The sequence below is a fragment of the Bos grunniens genome, chromosome 11, assembly GCF_055505025.1.
Source record: "Bos grunniens cultivar Pamir isolate PY7600 chromosome 11, Bosgru_T2T1.0, whole genome shotgun sequence".
NCBI classification, from domain to species: Eukaryota; Metazoa; Chordata; class Mammalia; order Artiodactyla; family Bovidae; genus Bos; species Bos grunniens.
The window spans coordinates 19339054-19360650 of NC_141175.1; the positions used below are offsets into that span (position 1 = coordinate 19339054).

Consider the following 21597-nt stretch of genomic DNA (forward strand, 5'->3'; position numbering starts at 1 on the left):
ACTGGTCTAGTAAGATCCACACACATGAGAAATACAAGCAGACACAGTGAACTGCACACACTAGTCTCTGACCACAGGCACACACCGCTGCTTATACCAGACCTTACAGAAAGCCACAAACCTTTCTTACTTTTTAACAAAAACTCCACAAATTCTGTGGTTTCCCCACCCCTATCTATATTCTGACCATAACCATCTGTAGAGAAACGCTGGAGTCACACCCTGGACTTTAGAGACCCCCCTACTCACATTTCCCCTCACACTGCCATTAACCTAAAATTGGTTAAATCTGCTTGGAATGAAACTTCTGCTGTTTCTGCATAAAACACACAGTTGTTTCTATAAAAGAAAAAACGGTATTCAAATTCCACTTGAAATATTCATGAAGCTGTTCCTCTCAGCTGCCACATATGTGACAGTTAAAAGTTTCAAGACGGTTAAGACGTACAGTGTCCAGCATCTGGAGTACTTTGTCCTGCTCACAGGCATCTAACCCATCGATGATAACCACCAGCCTTGTCTGATTCTGAGTGAAGCTGTCAATGGTTTTTGCCATCCTGGCCATCAATTCCACTTCACACTTAAGAACCTGTGCAAAAGAAAGGATACACTGCGCTAAAGATTCGAGAAACTTAAGTACCTCTCTTAAAGAGCCTGAAAGTCGCCTACTAGGAGAAAAGAAACCCCAAGTGCTTGCTGCCAGCTGTGGTTCCACTTAGTGGAACTGTAGTGAATGTGTCACCATTTACAAAGTGCCTTCATCTAAATTAAAGCATTTCTTACAAAGAGGTAGACAATGTCATATCCATTTTAAAAGGACAAACTTGGCTGAAGTGACTTACATGCCAAGATCACATGCTCTGAAGGTCAGAAGACAGATTAGAATGCAAATCCAAATGGTCTACATGCCACACCACAACTGGCTTCCTGATGACATGTGACCTTGATCAAAGGAAAGGGCTGTGGATAATTGTATAAAGTCCTTTTTTACTCTAAAAGTACATTCCTATCTTCTACGTTTTGGTGGTTCCATTTGTCTACTCTACCAGGCTGCAGAGCAACCTAAACATTAGGTAATAACTACCACCTGAGGGATAATCTGCTAATTCTTTGCTGTTGCTATTTAGCTGCTAAGTTGCGTCCGACTCTTTGCGACCCCACGGACTGCAGCACACCAGGCTCCTCTGTCTTCCACTATCTCCTCAAGTTTGCTCAAATTCATATCCATTGAGTCAGTGACGCTATCTAACCATCTCATCCTCTGCCGTCTCCTTCTCCTTTGTCTTCAATCTTTCCCAGCACCAGGCTGTTTTCCAATGAACTGGCTCTTCACATCTGGGGGCCAAAGTACTGAAGCTATAGTTAACTCTACGAGGATCTTATAAAAGTCGATTTTATAAAAAGACATTACTGTTAAAACTTTTTCCACACTACACATGCATTTTTCATAGGAAAAATCTGGATTAAAACTAAAAACAAGTGCAATTCTCTAACAGTTAGAAAACAGACTCCCTAAAAGCCCCAGTGATGATGATCATGAGAGCATATTCACATTAGGACTATTTTCTTTTTTTTTTTTTTTTATTTTGGTTGCACCACACAGCTTGTGGGATCTTAGTTCCCTGACCAGGGATCAAACCTGGGCCCTTGGTAGTGAAAGCAGAGTCCTAACCACTGGACCGCCAGAGAATCCCCAGAATTATTTTCTAACAAGCAAAGTGTGCTTACTTTCATGAATCCTTCACTTTTCAGTTTGTGCAGTTTGGAGGCAGCATTATGGAGGCGTTTCCTTTGAGAATTCAGAAGTGAGTCCAGCACCTGCCACCATGTTCGACAGTTCAGCACAAACGCCAACCCCACTATGGACGCAATTGATATGAGGACAGCATTCACTGTCATATGCTTCGGGTCAACTCTGAATATAGCCAGAAGAGTAATTGCAGCAATAATGCAGCCAAAGATGAAAAGGAAGATGACAAAAGATGGGAGACAACACGTTTTTTTCCATTTCTTTTTACCTGTAAAACACGACAAATGGTTTTAACATCTCAAGCATCCAGAAAACCCCAATCATTACAGTGACAGCATATGACGAACCTGCTGTTCATGTTTCCAAGCATTTTGTCCATCCCATCCTCAACCACTCCATATACAGTAAGAAGAGAAGAAGGTCCTACCCTGCGTATCTTCAGTCTTGAACACTCGGAAAAGCCTGGTTGCCAAAAAGCCAAACTCTCTTTCACAAGCATCCGAGAGGGTGGCGATCATTTCAGCCATTGAAGTTTCCCCACCTACGCTGGACAGTCTATTATAATCTGTAAACAAAAACCTTGGGGAAAGGGGAAAGAAAATGTTATGCCGCTACCTAAAGAAACAGTTTCAACATACATTATGTCTATCACGTAGCTCCTGTTTCCTTCCTGTCTCTGTCAAAACATTGTTTTTAAAATTCTATTTGTAATTAGGTATCTTCCATTTCTAACAGCTTATATTCTTTTCTTAGGAAAAGACAGTAACAAAAGTTAAATTAGTAGAGTTATATGAAGCAATTCTGACTAAAAGCAGAAAAGGGAAAAGGTCATGACAGAACCTAGACAAAGGAGCCAGACATCTCCCCAGACCTCATGACACAACAATTCAACAGTGGCGCCCCACATCAGTCAGAAAAAGCCGCACAAAGGACATTCTGCAAACGCCAACTGAAGAGATTAGAACCTTGAGAAAATAGTAATTAAGAACTTAATGTCATTTAAAAACTCAAGCTTCAGAACGTCCTATTTATAGCTTACTCATCTACCAGGGGTTGAGAAAGAAATTATATTCTTTTCCTAGTTGTTCTGTGAAATAACGGAATTATTTGCATTTTGAGCCTCTGAATGGGTATTACTTCTGCATTAGTTCCTTTATTCCTTTCTACTGCTAAACTCCCATCTTAAACCTATAAACAGGCATTGCTTTCAAAATACAATCCAGGATCACAGTGTACTCTCTGTATGCCTGGTCTTAATTAAATCAATGCTATTTTAGTTGTTCTAACTTTTTAAAAGATAATGATCTCATTAATTTTAAATGCTTTTAATTTATGTAAAAATATCTTCCCCAACTTTTTTTATTCTACTCTGTATGTTTTCTTTTTATGTTTTTCATTTTAACTTCTCATTTTAAATCCTTTTCTTAACATTTAATCCTATATACCATTTATTTACCTGTTTTATTTTTATCTTCCTCTCATAGTTTTGATGTCTTACCAGGTTTGGTCCATTCACTTTCAGCTTAACTTACACATATTTTATCTTACAATAATTTCTAAGTTCTTAATCTTTGCATATTTAATTATTTTACTAATTTCTGTTGAATTCCTTTTGCTTTCAGTTCTTTAACCTTTTTTTCCATTTTACTTTCCTCTGGGGCCCTCCGGATTGCCTTTACTCTTTGACTTACAAGTTTCTCATCTTTTCTGAACTGTTTGCTTACCTTCCCATTATCATCATACCTGGTAACGATATCATTATCATTTGATATGATGATAACTTTAGAGGAATGGATAAATACATATCCACAGGTGAGGAAAGAACAGCTCAGAGCACATGCTGAGTTGCCAAGGCCACACCCTGATGTCAAGAAGTTCCAGGACTCCATCCTAGACCCAGTACTCTTTACTGATTTGTCCAAAGGATGGTAACAAGTATCATAAGGGGGGAATGTGGAGCTTCACTCAAATAAAATCTGGCAAATCAAAGTTAAATATAATTTTTTATGAAAAGGTGTCTGTGATCTGTAATATACAAGAGGGAGATGTAATATGAAGAGTTTTCCAAGTGTATTTGACCAGGGCATTTTTGTTTTATTTCTCAAGTTAAAAAAGTTTAAAGGACCAATGTTTTTTTTTTTTGGTCTCTTAAAAAAACATGAGAAAAGATGCATTATCAACTTTCATTTGCTTCATTTTATTAAAAATTACTTCTGTCAAAGGGACCAACTCACCTCACAGGTAGAGCTTTAGTGGTTTGCTCTGGCAGCTCAGGTGGGTTCACAAACATCAATTTGAGGAGGAGCTCCAAATAGCCGATATGTCTTGCCAATCTAGTACTGAGGACCCAGGCCCAATTCCAACTCTCTCCTTCCCTCCGTCCACCAAAGTAAATGACAACTAAAAGTCAAGGTTTAAAAAAAAATTATCCAGAACAATCATTAGTCAAGCAGCCTCTTTTCTGCAAACAGTCAAGTATGAAGTAGTGACAGGTAAGCTTACATAATTTTCACGGTCCCTTGTTATTTCCTAACTAGTCCTCAAAGAATTCCTCAACTAATTAACCTCCCCCAACATACATCTGGAGCTTCCCAGAATCCACCTGCCAATGCAGGAGACGTAAAAGATCTGCGTTTAATCCCTGGGTCAGGAAGATCCCCTGGAGTAGGAAATGGCAACCCACTCCAGTATTCTTGCTGGGAGAATCCCATGGACCGAGCCTGGTGGGCTACAATCTATGTGGTCACAAAGAGTTGGACACGACTGGGCATCTGAGCAACAGCAATAGCAAAAACATATTATCAGGTATGTGAAAAACAGAAAGTAAGCTGACTAAAATATGACATAATAAACACAATCAGAAGGATAATGCCTTAAACCGAAGCATATCCTGTAGTTTAGATTCAAATGTAAGTATGACTGGTTTTATCTCTACTTGTGACTGCTGAAGTTACCAACAGTAAACCTATTTCCTTTCCTGCAACTGAAGACACTCCTAAAAACAGGGATTATATATATTTATTACTTTGCTTTTAGATAAAATAAAAATTACAGTCATGATCCAAATGATCAAGAGCATGCCATTATGTCTATGAAGACTTATTTTCAAAAAAGATTCAAATATAAATCATTAACATAAAAAAGGGAAAGTAATTTAAAGTTCTGCTTCAATATTAACAAGTAGTGCACTAGCTTTTAAAGTTTTGCTAGGCAGGCTGGGGACAATGCTCCTCTGAGCCAACTTACAAACTAGCAAAAAATCAATATTCTCACCTAAATAGGAAAACCACCTAGAGACTTTAGAAGACAGACACAGATACAATTTTAAATAAAACAATGAGTTCTGACATTCTCTACATTTTTGAAAAGGATAAAAGGCAAAGACTTACTAAAAAATATATACAAGACAGCCAAGAAGCTCAATGACACTGCAATTCCAAGATTTAGGTCTACTGTAAAAGCAAACAATAAACCAAGCCCTCCACAAAGGAGCAGGGTCAGAAACACCACAAGCCATGAAAACTGAAACAGAGGTTCAATCTGTTGTCCTGCAAAAGTTTTCATTTCATCTGAAAGAGAAATTAATAAGAAAACATTATTTAAGAAATAAAACATTTGAAAATTTCACATTTTCACTATAAACATTTACCTAGCTAGAATGTTGCTACTTAACCATGCTAACCAATGTTCACTTTGCTAAGTATCTCATTCCTTAGGGGCACATTTACCCTTGACCCTTGCCCTACCCACTCTCTTGCTTCCTACTGAAAAGGCATAAAATCCTCTCTCATATATTCCCACCTGTCAAGGTTTTGTTGATATTTTGAGATTTGTATTATGCAACCAACAAAGTATTGTTTCCATATATAAAACTAAAAATTATTACTTTGCTATGTGTCTTCAGAAAACACAGCATCTCCACTTCTCTGCGCCTCCTCACCGCTTCTACCCCCAGTGCCATTTGAGGATCACTGCTCTTAAAGGTGAGCCCAAATGAGCCTGGGACAAGTCATTCATTCCTATTGCAAAACTTAGTTAAAAAAAAAATTTACAGGCAATATTGAAACCTGTCCTTGAAGAAACGAGTAAGATTTTGCCAAGCAAAAGGAGTGGGGTCTCAGGTCAGAGGTGGGGGGAGATGTCTAGGAAGCTCCTACAGAGGAGCCACTCAGTGTCTGGTCTGCACCTACCAGAGCAGCCATCTGTAACTACAGCGCTGAGCATGCACAAGAGGTAGTGCTGGCAGGTGGGAGCACACGAGCTGACATGTCTGCAAAGGGCCCTGGTTTAAGATACCTATAGGTTTAAGATATCTATAAACAGTGCAGGCAGGAAATCTGCTACAGAGGGGTTCTAATGCAGTGGGATGTTTGTTTTAGAAAGAGAACTCAAATGATTGGATGGAGGATCAACCACATACCCGTACATAAAACTCTACTTTTACTTAAGAAACACACAAGAGAAAACCTTGTTATATACACAGACACTTTATAAACAAGCCCTTTACCTTCTAGTTTCTTGAGTAAGAAGGATTTACCACTTCCCCACTGTGCATACAGGCCCACACAAATGGGCGGCTGCATGGTAGGCTCACTGAGAATATCTGCCAGGGCACTGCTGTACAGATCGTAACCAAGCATGTCACCATCTGTCTCGGTAGGAGACAAGTGTCCTATAATTATAAACACATGATACCCTAACATTAAAAAGAGACATTATTATTATAAAGGAGCATCAATTCTCAAGTATTAATTGTTTACTCAATTAAAGGAAAAAATAGGTTGAAAGTGTTAGTTGCTCAGTCGTGTCTGATTTTCTGCAACCCTATGGACTGTAGCCCATCAGGCTCCTCTGTCCATGGGATTCTCCAAGCAAGAATATGGAGTGGGTTGCCATTCCCTTCTCCAGGGGATCTTCCTGATCCAGGGATTGAACCCCAGTCTCCTGAATTGCAGGCAGATTCTTTAACATCTAAGCCACCAGGGTTAGACCTGTGTAAAAATAGGTTCAAAGGTTAATAAGTTAATACCATATTTCACAGAACTTAAGATACCTACTAATTACAAGAGGCATCATTATTATGTTCAACTGAGAGAAGAAGAAATGTTGCCAAATTATGACACAATGCTTTCTCACCTACCAATTATAAGACAAAGTCCAACTTCAAGGATACTAAAATGTGGAGTAAAGTATATTATAAAATCAATAAAAAGATTAAAACAGAAACTAGTCCATAGGAATCAATTTAATATGTACAGTAAAAATAAAAATAAGGCTATAACATGTTAGTTAAAAACACAAGAGATAAGCAGAAAAAAAATATTCTATGGTTCCAAGCAGAAAGGGTCAATGACTAAAAAAATAGCAATTCTCCCCAAATTAATCTATCACTTTAAGGCAATCTCAATAAAAATCAATGAGAATATTCTAAAAAATTAAAAAGCAAGAATAGTTATGAAAAAAATTTAAAGGCTACCAACAATTAGCTCTCTTTCGAGAAGAATCAAAATACATTCTAAAACTACAATAATTACAATACCATAGAACTCACACAGGATATTAATGTAAGTGGCATGTCTAATCAGTGGGGAAAGGATGAATTAGTAGGTGGCGTTGGGAGAAGTAAGCCATTCTTTTTTTTTTCCTTCTTTTTAATGAAATTAAAACTCTACATCGCATACTTCAACAAAAATAAGTTTCTGAAACAAAAAATTAAACGTAAAGAGTAAAACTATAAAAGTACAAGAAAATATAAGAGAAAAACCTTTAAAAATCTTTGTGTGGAAAAGAGCTTTCCTTCTCAATATAATATTAAAGCCAGAGCTGCAAGAAAAGGTCAACAAACTACAGATTTATATACCTTTCGAATGGGGAATAAAAACACTCCCATCACCATAAACAAAGAATAATCTGGGGAGAGAGATACAATATTTAGCTGGATTCAGGATCAATATCCTTAAAAACACAAAAGTCAATTTTATTAAATACTTAACAAAAAAAAAAGATGACAAAGGGTACAAAGAGGAAAATAGCAAAAATGCAAATAGGCTATAAATGTTATTCAAAGATCTCAATCTCACTAATAATTTTACAATGGAAATTAAAATGAAAATTTTTTATTATCAATCTGATTAGCAAAGGTCAATAAGAAAGCTGGAAATATCCAGTTAGCAAGGTTGTAGGGAATTGCACAAACGTGGCCTAAGGAAGAAGAGATTGTTACAACCATTTTGGAAAGTCTATCAAAACTGAATACCCAATGACTTGCCAGTTCTACTTCTGGAAGTTTATTCCAAGAAAATAATCCTAAAAATAAAGAGTTAATGGATATTTGTACAAATATGTTCACTGAAGCACTAGCTTTCAACTGCAAAACAAACCAAATATTTATCAATAAAGAACTGAACATACTATTAAAACTCTGAAACATTATGCAACAATCATTTAAAACTTTTATAATACGGTATCTCAAGTTTTTTTTAAGGCTATATACATAGTATAAAACATTTTTAGAAATGTAAAGAATTTACAATTTGCCCAAACAATGACAAATTAGGAGATAAGGGACAATGGGAAGACTGCACTTTTTTTCTACTATATTTGTGTTTTCATCCTTAAAATTTAATGTATGCATTATTATCATCAGAAAAAATATTTTAAAATTAAAAACTCAATACAATAGAATCATACTTAAAAACAAGATGTAAGTAAACAGCAAAACTGGAAGGTGGCAGGATTCTACTCTCTCCTGTTGGTTTCTAGGACTACCATGTCTCTTCTTAATTTGAGTAGAAAATTGCCCCATATTTCAAAAGACCACATGTGAATGATTAGATTCTCATGTGCATCCTCTACAAGCAAAAACTACTTTAGTACAATATTCAAAGCATTATGCTAGGTGTTACGGAGGATACAAGATAGGAAGAAAGAATACCTGCCCTGAATAACTTGGAATCTGGGAGAAAATGCTAAAAGAAACAAAATAAAGGCCATATGTAATAGGTATTTAAAAAGGATTAGTAACACAGTGCTAAGTACTCCAATGAGGCAAAACCTTTATCTGGTTAGGCAGATCAGTCAAAACGTCACTGAGAAAGAGACGGTTGACCCAAGCCTTGGAGAAAGAGGATTTTAACAAGAACATTCTTGGGAATGGAGCGGGCACAACAAAAGCAGAGGTAGAGAGCCACTCACTGAAAACAGAGCATGTTTGATAAAAGAACAAAGTTTACCTGAGAGAATAACAGGGGGAAGATATTTTTAGAAAAGTAGGCTAGATTTTTTAAGGTTTTAAAAGCTACTGTTGACTCTGAATGTACTTAATTTAGAATGCTCCAATATAATGCAAAGGAACTCTAGACAGGAAGAAGTTACTTTTCTACAGCAAATAACATTTTCAACTTTTATAATCTCTGGTTAAGTGATAAACACAAAACTGCTGTCATTCTCTTAATTTTTTCATAGACGTTCATTTCTTAAAACCTCAGGCAGATACAAAACCCAGTACTTACTGGCTCCAAATATTTGAGTTAAAATACTTTTCTGATGGCTACAGTCAATATTGTAGGGAGTCTCGCCTGCTTTGTTGGGTCTATACAGTAACCGTCCATCTTTGGGGTTTCTTAAAAGGAGTTCTGCCAGTTTCCGACTCCTCCCACGAATAGCAATGTGCAGAGGGGTGTCTCCTTTCTGTAAACAGTGAAGGGACACTTGAACTTCCCCATTTCTCATGGATATATACAGAATAACATTTTTCATATTTCTACAAAATAACAGAATACCCAAACTCTCCGTATTTTTCATATGAGTTTTTATTTCTATCTTCCTTGCAATTTTCTTTCTCTAGTTCCTTCCCTAGCTTTCCTTGGGTATTCTTTCTCCCAGAGCCTCCAGAATGAAAGAGCACAAGGAACAGGTTTCCCCTGCAGCTTCCCACAGGCCCTGGATCCACTTCCATCATAGGTTAATGGTACTTCCATCTACCATTCAGCTACTAACTGTCCACCATGTCAACCGTCTTCCTCAACTAATTTATAATTTATATTCTATTTCACAGTGCTCTCGTCATCAGTCTACACAGCATCTCAGTCCATGGTGGTATTTCACTACCACAAGTGAACTTGTCTTTCCCCATGCCCTTGGTCACCATCATCGTCTTTCTCTACATTCTCTCCCTTGGAGTCCTCTCTGTTGTATCCATGTTCTCTGCCTACTTACCACCTCTTCATTCCCTCAGCTTTCACCTCTCTCAAACATCAACCTGCCTTCTTCCCTTATTAGAATCCCCATCACTTTACTCTTCATATCCAGCACTAATGAAAACTATCATGTAAAAAAGAAATTTAGTCTGCAAAGTATTCTCCACCTTTTACTTTACAAACATCTTTTAAAGACAATGATCCAAAAGCTAACAAATGGAATTCTCAGTTTCTGCCCACTCTGGTCACTCTAGAACATTAAATGATGTGCCACGTTCTTCCTGTGGCTTATCTTGATTCTTTCCTCTTGTTTCTCTGCAACAAGATCCACCCTGATGACATCATCCTTGCATGGTGCTCAATGCAGCTCAGCTCCCCATAACTGATCTGAGCCACAGAGGGAACACAGGAAGCAACTTCTTTAACTGAGCCTGCCCACTCCTCAGCACCTCTCAGAACAGCCAAGATCTCACAGGATCCAAATCCCACTCAGATATACCCAGTCAGTAGTCTCTCCTTCCACAAAATAACATGAGACTCCCCTAAGTCCACCAGGTATACAGGTTGGTCTTACCAACTGCCCTATGCTCTCTGCACGAATATTTTATTACTACCTTATCGACAGCAGACACTTTGGCTCCTTTATCCAGCAGCAGCTCTACCACTTCTATGTTTCTCATCTTGGTAGCCTTTATAAGGGGTGTTTCGCCATCCTGTCGGTACAGATAAAAAGGTTTGCCAGATTAATACCTTTAGTCTTTAAAGTCATATAAACACATGTCAAGAAGTCAAATATTCACCCAGTCTATACTGAAAATGTTCTCAAGAAAACACAGTTGCAAAAACTAACAAGAAAGTGCTTTTCCTTCCATAACCAACCACTTGTATCAAAATACTTGTATGTTACTCAGCCAAGCAAGGGATGTACCCACTACTTGCTTATTAAAGAATGATCTAATTGCATTCAAAACCAAATTAAGAGAAAGAAGAAGAGACCACAGTTTAGCACTGAATTAGGAAAAAGCAAAATGTGGTCAGAAGCCATATGTGGTCAGAGCAGCTGACACACAGTTCCAAAAGAAAAAAGATTCCAAGGAGCCACAGCCTGCAAACCAGAAGGTATCCCAGGGCACTGCAGCCACCATCACTGGTTCAGATAACACTGCTCCAAATCTCTGGTAGATGAACCAGGGCTGTATTATGGGTGCTTCCATAAGTCTGTTTTATTCAGGAAGAACTCCTGCCATTTCATTTCAGAATTTCAAATATACTTTCCTCAAGAACAACTACTACACAGAAGGCCAAATATAATCACTGAGGTCTTACACAGTTTTATACTTTTCACATGGAGTAAAACAGACTAAAGTGGTTGGTTTGAGGAACCAATAACCACACAAACTGATCTTTTAAAAAGAAACATGTTCGGCATTCCAAAGAACAGGAGCATAAAATAATTCTGGGGAAATGATCTGGCCACAGTTTATGAACAGCTGATACTGTGCTTTCTGAAAGTATCTAATTAAAATAACAAATTACACAGTGTATTCTGCTGTGAATACACAACTCCTAAAAGGATATAAAGCTATTCCTCAACTTAATACAGAACACTACCAGTAAAACCCCTGTCATTCTAATATCAAACAGTTGTAAAAACTTTAAAAAAAAAAAAAAAGCACTACAAACATTCAGCATTAGGTATTGCTAAAAGGATGGAAATGTCGTTTATACCTTTGTGCATATTTCAGTGTCAGGATTGCACTGTAAGATGTCTCTCACCATTGTTGCATTTCCTTTCTCAACAGCCCAATACAAAGCAGTTTTATTGTCCTGTATTAATTTAAAAAATCAACGAGCACTTCATATAAGACAGAATATTAAAAATTCATCAGTATTAACATTTCTGTCAGAAAGCATTAATATATTTTACCAAGCAGCAGCATAATAGAACCAATACAATATTGTAAAGTTAAAAAATAAAATAAATAAATAAATAAAAAGAAAAACAGTACAGTGGCCAAATCATCTACTTTTCAAAATTCTAAGAACCTATGTAATTGAACATGCAGATGTAAAAAAAAAAAGAAAAAGAATAATATTAATCCTTATTGTACCTTGCATTTACTTGTGGGAAATTCTTTACAAAAGAAGTGTAGGAAAACTTAACACTTCTTGATTAGGAAGCAGCAACCCCACACAGCTGATAGGGTCAACTACGCTTCTGGAATGCAATTAGGTTTCAGGACCCACCCCACACTGAGTTGGAGGTCTTCAGGACTTGAGCTGTGTCCTTTGAGAAGTCACGTAAATATTCTGACCTTGGCTTGTGGCTTTTCATCTGCCCAATCTTTTCAAAAGATAATGCATGAGAATGTACTACACAAACATAAGCTGAATTGTTTCTGTCATTCTCAGCTTTCTTAATCTCCACTCATACCCATAAACTGATTTTCATCAGATCCTTTAAAATCCTCTCTAGTTCAAACACCAAAAAAGATTCAAATGGATTTTGAAAGCAGAGCTAAAGAAGAAAAACAAAAACTGATTAAAATATTGGAAAACAGAATTGACAGACACAAAGGAGTTAGATAAAAGTCAAAATAGGTGATCAAGGCACCTACTTTCAGTGAAAATATGATTTTTTTCCCTCAATGAATGACTTTTGGCCACTATCACACTGTTTGCTACACCAAGATTTTCTCAACACAGTTCCCTTCTCAAAACCGCACACTAGCTTCTGAACCTTCCGAGTTTGACACTCTAACCTCTCTGGTCCTACATCCCTTTGCACTTTACTATCTCCCATCCCACCCTCCTTAACAACCTAATTTATTCACTAGCTAAGGACTACAGTCTTTCACATTCCCACTTTCCTGAACTTTCTCTTCCCATTATTCTACTATTCTTGCCTGAATTACTCAGCCTTTCTTTATCCAAACTCGACCGATTTTTCAAACTAGTTCAAATTCTACCTTCCCTCAAAAGTTCTCCTTAATGCCCTCTTTCACCACCTCCAGACTCTTATATTTGAATCTTCACTAGGCAATCAACCATACACTGCTGCTGCTGCCATTGCCTTCTCCACAACCATACACTATCTGATATCAAAAGTGGGCATCACTTTTTATGTTCAGATAAAAACGTAAGTTTAAGTATAAACTAAATGAACTAAAACCTTCCGAATTAAAATACATGTTTCGTACAGGCAAGAGATCCATGTTAAAAGACTCTCATGGCATTTGGCATAATGTTTATTAGTTTGATTCAAAAATGGATTTGTATACAAGGAAAAAACTGAGCAGAAATACAGACTGTCCAACAGCAAAATGGGTTGTAAAGAACAGATTTTTCTTTTTTAATCTAAAGCTTCTGACATACTGAATAAATTTACAACTTCAGGAGTGCTTTTACCTAAAATGAATAACCTTTATAGCTCTGTGAGCTGTGACTGCCTTAAACAAAGTCCATAGGCACTACCAAGTGGTCCTGAGAAAGGCAAGCAAATGGGGGAAAGGAGATGAAAGACTAAAAAAAAACACAGGAATAGAAGAACAATACACGGATGAAGAAGACAAACAGAGGGAGAACACTAAAGAAAACAAGTCACACACACTCAAAGTGCTGCCATTTCTCAGTATTATAAACTACTAATTTCAGGATTGAATATATTTAGACATTAATAAGGGAGGTGTACTTGAAAAACATGAGCTTCTTTATGGTTCAATTCTATCTAACTTGACATTAATACAGAAATTTCAAAATAATGGCAGTGAAACTTAGTAATACAGGCATCCATTAAATATATTAGTGTTTATAAGTTTAACTTCATAGGAAAACTCAAAGAATGACATTATGATCAACCAACATATACGACCAATTACAGTCATAGATAACAGTCTGTAATCACACACACCTGTCCTCTAATGTCGATATCAGCATATTTTTGGAGAAGTGCTCGAACAATTTCCACATGACCACCTCTGACAGCACCAATTAAGACAGTATCTCCACTCTAAAAAGACAAAAAAAAAAACCAACCATAGATAATTGATGAGGAAAACAAAATATACTGTTTTTAAGTTAAGATTAATCATATATTAATACAATAAAATTTTTTTGGAAATGTCTTGGGAAAAAAAGTATCTCAGATACTTTCTGTAAACAACAAAGTTGTTAGGTAACTAGTATTAATACCTGATATTAATAGCCTGTAGAATAAGGGAGAGAAGACTATACATCAAAATGAGGACATTTATATCTGAAATTCCAGGACAAAACTTTAGAAAGGTAAGTCACCCACAACAATAAGCCATTCTATTTTGAAGGCACCCTCTCATTACAAATGTAAATTAAATAAAATGACGCCATGACTGTCAATGAACCAGATGAATCTTTGGAAATTACATAACACAAATCCCTTGGAATCATGCTATCTGACAAAAGCCACTGACTCTAAAGGAAGCTGCAAAGCTAGAGCCATCTGTGGGTTTATAACCACATTTAATTAAGGGAGAAGGTTGGTTCCCAGAACAGAATCTATATTCTACTTGGCATTACAGGCCAAGAGTGCCCAGGACTGACTCATTCCTCAATATAAGGTTTAGATGAAGTTCATTACCTCATAAGGATAGCTCTGCCCTGAAATTATATTCACCAAGAAATAATCATTATTAATTATATCTTTCCCTACTTCAAATACTGTAAATGGCCTTTTTTTTTAACTGCTAAATTACAAATCAGTTATACAGGTTTGAGTTGGATCATTCCATGAGCTATGGTTCATCTCAATCCTAAGTGGGCCCCAGTGGGCTACAATTCAAGATGCAGGCCCTTGAAAACTGAGCCACGATGTAACATCTTAACTACTACATTAAAAGTATAAACCCATGGCAGAAACACTTTGAGAATATTAGCATTAATGTGGGTTCAAACTAGGATATTAACACAAGGTTCTATATATTCCATTGCTTACTGTGCACCATGCACTATTCTAGGCTCTAGGAAATAAATTAGACAAGGTCCCAGCTCTGGGAGAATATATAGTCTAGAGGAGACTCACAGACAACATACAATAAACAAAAATAAAAAACAAGACAAATGTAATGCAAATAAAAGAGAGTGATGCAACAGAAAGTGACTGGGGAGTGACTTTGGTCACTGGGAATTCAAGACAGTGTACAGTGTCATGTGTACAGTATGGGTCTTTAACACAGGGTAGATGGTGGAACCATCTGAGATGGAGAAGTCTGAGGGGAAAGCAGGTTTGGGATCAAACAAACAAAATATCTGTTTTGCTGAAAATTAAGAGGACCATTAGACACTCACGTGGAGAGTTTAAGTGGAAATGGACATGCAAGTGTATACTTCTGAGAAGAGGTCAGAGCAAGAGATATAAACTTGAAAACTCTATTAAGTTTAAGGGTGGGACCTGAAGTCTTAGAACAATGAACACCAACTATGAACAAGACCTACAGTAAGGATGATTTTAAGATCACATTATCAATAACAATATTATTTTTTAAAAACTGAAAAGAAAAAAAAACTGAAAAGAACACCCTTCACAAAGATTAAATATGTTTTAACTTATTAGTTTTAAAGGTAGAAATAAAACATCTTAAATATGTTATGCAGAAAGAATCTTGAAAGGTGTTGAGAAGTTAAGGTACCTTCCATCAACATCACCACTGGAAGACAAGTTCTAAATAGACAACCTACCCTATCAGGTATGTTCACATATGTCCCAGCGTCAAGGAGATCCTGTACAATTTCTGTATGTCCCTCCTTCGATGCAATCATCAAGGCTGTATTTCCATCCTTATCTGTTAAATTTACATTTGGATTTCGCTTCAAAATTTCTTTCACTGACTGTGTGTAGCCTCCTTTTACTGCCACAATAAGTGCGGTCATTGAATTCTAAAGAACAAACAAAAAAGTCCAATAAATTAGTCATTTCAGACAACTTAATTTATGCCCTAGTCAAAAACTGATGTTTTCAAATAGGTGACCTGTAATTAATAATTATTTCTGATAATAAAATGCCAACGTAAATAATCAGAAGTGATCATACCAAAAGTGGTCAGGAAGCATATTTTCCATTCTTGAAGATGTGTTAGTCCTCTTCAGTCGGGAGGACTGACATTAAAATCTTTAAATGATAACCTAAATTTGGACTCATTTACAATGAACAAATCCTCTCACAAAAGTATTGAATGGTAAAATAGCTGACAGGATGATTCAAAATTAAACACATTCTAAATGAAGTAATCCAAAGTCAGGTTAACAGACTTCAAACAAGTAACAATCTATAATAAAATCTATACGAAAAACGTAAGTGAAACAATGAATTTAAAAGTACAGAATATTTCAATAACAGTATAACATATTCTTCTTTCTTATAGTGACCCAGAAACCACATTTTCAAAACTGTCTTATTTTTAGTTGTTCTTTTAAAAACTTCACATTTAATTTATTAACAATAAATCACCTAATACAACAATCTGACTCACTGCAAAACAAATATTAAAATTTATTCTTGAGACTTTTATCTAGTTTGAGATAGCATGCAATTTCCTTATAGAAATATTTTGGTTGTTATATCAGCCCCTGGAACTAAGCCATAACTCTCAATATTAAATAACATAGCCTTTTCAGACTCTTCAGCAGTCAACATAGAGACAGGCCACTTATCCACTTGATAAACTGGCCAGAAAAGAGGCAGGTGAACAGTATGGCTTCCAGGGTCGGGTAAGAATCATGCTCTGTCTCCACACAGCACTAACATATTCCACACCCCTTGAGGGTCGGCAATTAGCAGCTTTGCCACCATGGAAAATAGGAGGAGCTGGTTGGTATTATGCCAAGAAGTCAAGTATGACTTAGAGCCCACTCTTGTTACACTGCAGCCACAGGTTTGCTAGCAACTCTTCTCAGAATCCCTTATGATCCACCTCACATAATCTAATAATTATGTTAATAGAAGACTGTATTGTTTCTTGTGCATAAACATCATCTCCTTTAACTATACTCATAGAAGTTCAAGAGAAAAGTGATGTGATAGTCTCCTCTAGTACCCCCAGCACATTTGGCAGAGGCCAGGTACAAGCAGGGACTCAATAATGAATCCATAACTCCTAGTCGCTAAGATATACTGAACCAATTCTTAAGCTGTCTAGGTTTTGACCACTGATTTCTGATATTTTAAAATCTATCAGAGAAGGAAAACAAGTTACAGCTTAAAATATCAAAAATGTTTGTTTTTCTAAGTATTATTTAGATACTGTAGGGAAAATTTTCTAGACATATGCTAAGGAAAAAAATATTCTCTCTCTCAAAACTAAAAATATCTCTCTACTATCAGCAGTTAAGTAGAAAAGATACTTACAGCTCCTTCTTGATCAACATCAGCTCCCATGGCCAATAAATGTTTTACACATTCCAAATGACCTTTTCGTGCAGCCCAAACCAAAGGGGTGGTTCCATACTATTAAAAGAAATAACAAATTTAAAATTATTATTGAAGATATATTAAAAGAAACTAAGCTCTCAACATGAATTTTGATAAAAATCACACTGAGTATTTTAGATTACAGTTTACACCAATCATAATTTTAAGCCTAGGTGAATCATATTTTTCTTATTTTATTTCTCCCAAATAGATGGTTAACCACTGCATGAAATGTGTTTTACCCAACTTAAAGTTTTATAATAATTGACAATTTTTCATCATAAAGTCATACAGCCTTTAATTTCCAACACACTTTCTTTGCTTCCCATATCTTGTGACATATGAAGTCAAACAATTTGACTATAGTCAAAAATAGTAACAGCTAAGTGCCAAATATGGTTCTAACTAGTTGACATAGGTTAACTCGTGTAATCCTCATCACAAGAGTAAGTACAAATCACAATATCACATTTTAAACAGATGAGCAAACAAGACCCCGAGAAGCTAATTACAGGCTCGATGTCACAAAGCTACTAAGAGGTGGAGCAAAATCCATGAACCCAACAAGCCTGGCTTCAGCCTGTGCTCTTCACCACCACCCTAGATTTACCTCTATGTCTGATAAAATAAACGTCAGCTGAGAAACGGCACTCAAAAGCACGTTCTGCTGCAACATGACTCAAAAGCCATCAGAGAATGTAAATCATGCATAAAAGCAATGCTTTACCTTTGGGGGGATTCATGTGGCAATGAAGAGACATAGGAACACTTGCAGTGACATTTGACTACACTGGAGACTTAGACTGACATGAATGCTTAATGAATGCCTACTTTTTATAACAGCCTTGACTAAGAGAACTTCTGTGTGCTACTGGAGGTATGGACAGTGAATACTGACAGTACAGAAGAAGAGGCATCCACGTTGACTGGGTAAGTTAAGGAGACTTAACAGAGAAGATAACATTCCAACTGAGCCTTGAGAAAATAAACAGGAGTTCATCAGGCAGAGGAGGTAGTAACATTCTTAACAGAGGGAAAAGAATAAACAAAGACACACACTTCACAGAAATTCATAAAAGTTCACAGAATGGTAGACCATCTTCTGCATCCAAAAGTACAGTGTATTTGGAAAGCGATGGCAAGAAGTGAGCCTGGGAAGAGACTGGGGTCAAATTGAAAAATCTGGGCTTTGAAACCAAAGATGCTAGAAAAGCTCCCCAAAAGCAAGAAAGAATTAAATTAAATTACAATTAAACATTTCTCAAATACGTGGGCTGTGCTCAGTCATGTTCAACTTCTGCCGACTCCATGTACTGTAGCCCACCAGGCCCTTCTGTCCATAGAATTTTCCAGACAAGAATACTAAAGCAGGTTGCAATCTCCTCCTCCAGGAGATCTCCCCAACCTAGGGATCAAATCTGCATCTCTTGTTTCCTATACAAGCACGCAGATTCTTTACCACTATTGCCATGTGAGAAGCCCCATTTGGGGTATTAAGGATATTTTAAAAAGTGAATAGGACAAAATCCTGGGGAGCTTTCTGGAACTGATGGCACATGAGCTGAGAGTGAAGGATGAATAGAAGTTGAAGAAGAGGAGAGGCCACTCCACACTGTGAAAAACTCAGGAACCTGCATCATCGACAGCCAAGCAAAGGTAGTCTGTGGTAGAGACCACAGGAGAAAGGGAGGCAAAGACTATCTTTATGCATCATAACAGGGACTGACATCCTTAGGATTTTAAGTATGAGAGAGAAAGAACAAAACTTAAATTTTAAAGATCATCTGGGGTTTCCTTGATGACTTAGTGGTGAAGAATCCACCTGCCAGTGCAGGAGACATGGGTTCGATCCCTGGTCCAGGAAGATACCACATGCTGTGGAGCACCTACACCTGTGCACCACAGCTACTGAGCCTGTGCTCTAGAGTCCGTGCTCTGCAACAAGAGAAGCCAACACAATGAAAAGTCTACGCATCGCAACATAGAGTAGCCCCCGCTCGCCACAACTAGAGAAAGCTCACGAGCATCAGTAAAGACCCAGCACAGCTCTTTTCCATGGTGCCACGGAGGCTGTCAGCTGCTTCAGAATGAAGCTGAACATCTCCTTCCCAGCCACTGGCTGCCAGAAGCTCATTGAAGTGGACAATGAACAAAAACTTTGTACCTTCTACGAGAAGCGTATGACCACAGAAGTTGCTGCTGATGCTCTGGGTGAAGAATGGAAGGGTTATGTGGTCCGAATCAGTGGCGGGAATGATAAGCAGGGTTTCCCCATGAAGCAGGGTGTCTTGACCCATGGCCGAGTTCGCCTGCTACTGAGTAAGGGGCATTCCTGTTACAGACCAAGGAGGACTGGAGAGAGAAAGCGCAAATCTGTACGGGGTTGCACTGTGGATGCCAATCTGAGTGTTCTCAATTTGGTCATCGTGAAAAAAGGGGAGAAGGATATTCCTGGACTCACTGATACTATAGTGCCTCGTGGCCTGGGTCCCAAAAGAGCTAGCAGAATCTGCAAACTTTTAAATCTCTCTAAAGAAGATGATGTCCGCCAATATGTTGTGCGAAAGGCCCTAAACAAAGACGGTAAGAAACCTAGGACTAAAGCACCCAAGATTCAGTGTCTCGTGACTCCACGAGTTCTGCAGCACAAATGCTGGCGTATTGCTCTGAAGAAACAGTGTACTAAGAAAGATAAAGAAGAGGCTGTAGAATATGCTAAACTTTTGCCCAAGAGAATGAAGGAGGCCAAAGAAAAATGGCAGGAACAGATTGCCAAGAGATGGAGGCTGTCCCCTCTGAGAGCTTTTACTTCTAAGTCTGAGTCCAGTCAAAAATGAGATGTTCTAAGAGTAACAAATAAATAAGATCAAACATCAAAAAAAAAAAAGACCCAATACAGTCATAAATTAATTAAATAAATTTTTAAAAAGATAATCTGGCAACAATACAGAGAAGGTAGATAGGACCCAAGATAGAAAGAAGAGCTACAACAGAAAATTTCAAATAATGAAGCTAGGAAATCAACTCTACTTTCCTGAGAATGATGACTGTAATATAAAAGACAACGGAAAGATACTGAGTACCAATTTAGGCTTCCCTGGTGGCTCAGACAGTAAAGAATCTGCCTGCAATGCAGGAGACCCAGGTTCGATCCCTGGGTCAGGAAGACCCCTGGAGAAGGAAATGACAACCCACTCCAGTATTCTTGTCTGGAGAATCTCATGAACAGAGGAGCCTGGCAGGCTACAGTCCATGGAGTCACAAAGAATCAGACACAACTGAGTGACTAACACTTTCAATACCTATAGGGAACCCATCTATGAGATGTATGACCTTATAAAATATATTAATAAATATAAACATAAGATACATCAGTGCAGCCTCATGAGATCATATAAAAATCCTGGTAAGTCAGACACACAGAGTAGACACAACATGAACTGAACCTGGAAGATCCTGTTGACCTACCTTGTCAGAGCAGTTGACCTTGGCACCATTTTGCAGTAAAAGTTGCACTATATCAGCATGGCCTCTGCCTGCTGCCCAAATGATTGGGTAGACACTGTACTGCTGGGAGACAGTCAGACGGGCGGGGAGGTAGACAGGGAGGGAGGGAAAGAAAAAGTCTTTTAGGTTGATATCTATAGCACACAGTTGCTAAGAAGAGTAAATAATACAGGGAGCAATACAAGGTAGTATTTTTTTTAAAAGTCAAGTCACAGACCATTAAAAACACACATAAATCTCATAATATGTAACTGAGAACTGAGATGTACTCAACCTTAAATAAATATATATTATGAACATATTTATTTTTATAAATTCAACACACTTAATGTAATTATCTAGCCAACAGGTAAGACTAAGAAGAAGAATGTGAAACCTTTCTTTATAATCCTTCTATCAACCTGAATAAAACTGATTTTTTCCCAGCTGTATTAAGGCATAATTGACAAATAAAACTGTAAGGTATTTGAAGTGTACATGATGATTTGACATACATTTGCACTGTGAAAGGAGTCCCCCCATCAATAAAATGATTACTTAATCTGCAGTCAGAGCAAGCTTCATGCAAAGCAGTAATGCATGTATTATGACCAGTAAGAATGTACAGAAAACTGGCATGAGTATTTGGTAAATGTCTCTCTTCATTAAAAGAGCTTAGGTTAAGAATGCATACCCATAGAACACAGGAAAGATGACATAAG

At 37.3% G+C, this 21597-nt stretch overlaps 1 protein-coding gene and 1 pseudogene across 51 annotated transcripts in view; one reads left to right on the forward strand and one right to left on the reverse strand.

The window, feature by feature from the left end:
* KIDINS220 (kinase D interacting substrate 220) overlaps nucleotides 1-21597 on the reverse strand; it is a 96009-nt gene that overhangs the window by 54702 nt on the left and 19710 nt on the right. For 27 of the 50 annotated variants that reach the window (XR_015136393.1, XR_015136392.1, XR_015136391.1 and 24 more), the window contains 13 exons: nucleotides 20858-20959; nucleotides 17327-17425; nucleotides 15661-15858; nucleotides 13859-13957; nucleotides 11677-11775; nucleotides 10563-10661; nucleotides 9262-9439; nucleotides 6258-6422; nucleotides 5140-5319; nucleotides 3985-4150; nucleotides 2178-2329; nucleotides 1729-2018; nucleotides 449-589 (listed from right to left, as the gene is read on the reverse strand). Coding sequence is in view for 45 of the 50 variants with exons in the window: in XM_086325520.1 (XP_086181646.1) it covers nucleotides 449-589; nucleotides 1729-2018; nucleotides 2178-2329; nucleotides 3985-4150; nucleotides 5140-5319; nucleotides 6258-6422; nucleotides 9262-9439; nucleotides 10563-10661; nucleotides 11677-11775; nucleotides 13859-13957; nucleotides 15661-15858; nucleotides 17327-17425; nucleotides 20858-20959 (1968 nt within the window). In the remaining 5 variants the exon portion in view is untranslated. The remainder of the gene's footprint in view (nucleotides 1-448; nucleotides 590-1728; nucleotides 2019-2177; nucleotides 2330-3984; nucleotides 4151-5139; nucleotides 5320-6257; nucleotides 6423-9261; nucleotides 9440-10562; nucleotides 10662-11676; nucleotides 11776-13858; nucleotides 13958-15660; nucleotides 15859-17326; nucleotides 17426-20857; nucleotides 20960-21597) is intronic. The other 23 variants (XR_015136395.1, XM_086325521.1, XM_086325519.1 and 20 more) reach the window with 1 other exon arrangement.
* On the forward strand, nucleotides 19454-21369 carry LOC147362684 (small ribosomal subunit protein eS6 pseudogene; annotated as a pseudogene). Its single transcript, XR_015136396.1, has one exon. The product of XR_015136396.1 is annotated as a small ribosomal subunit protein eS6 pseudogene (transcript).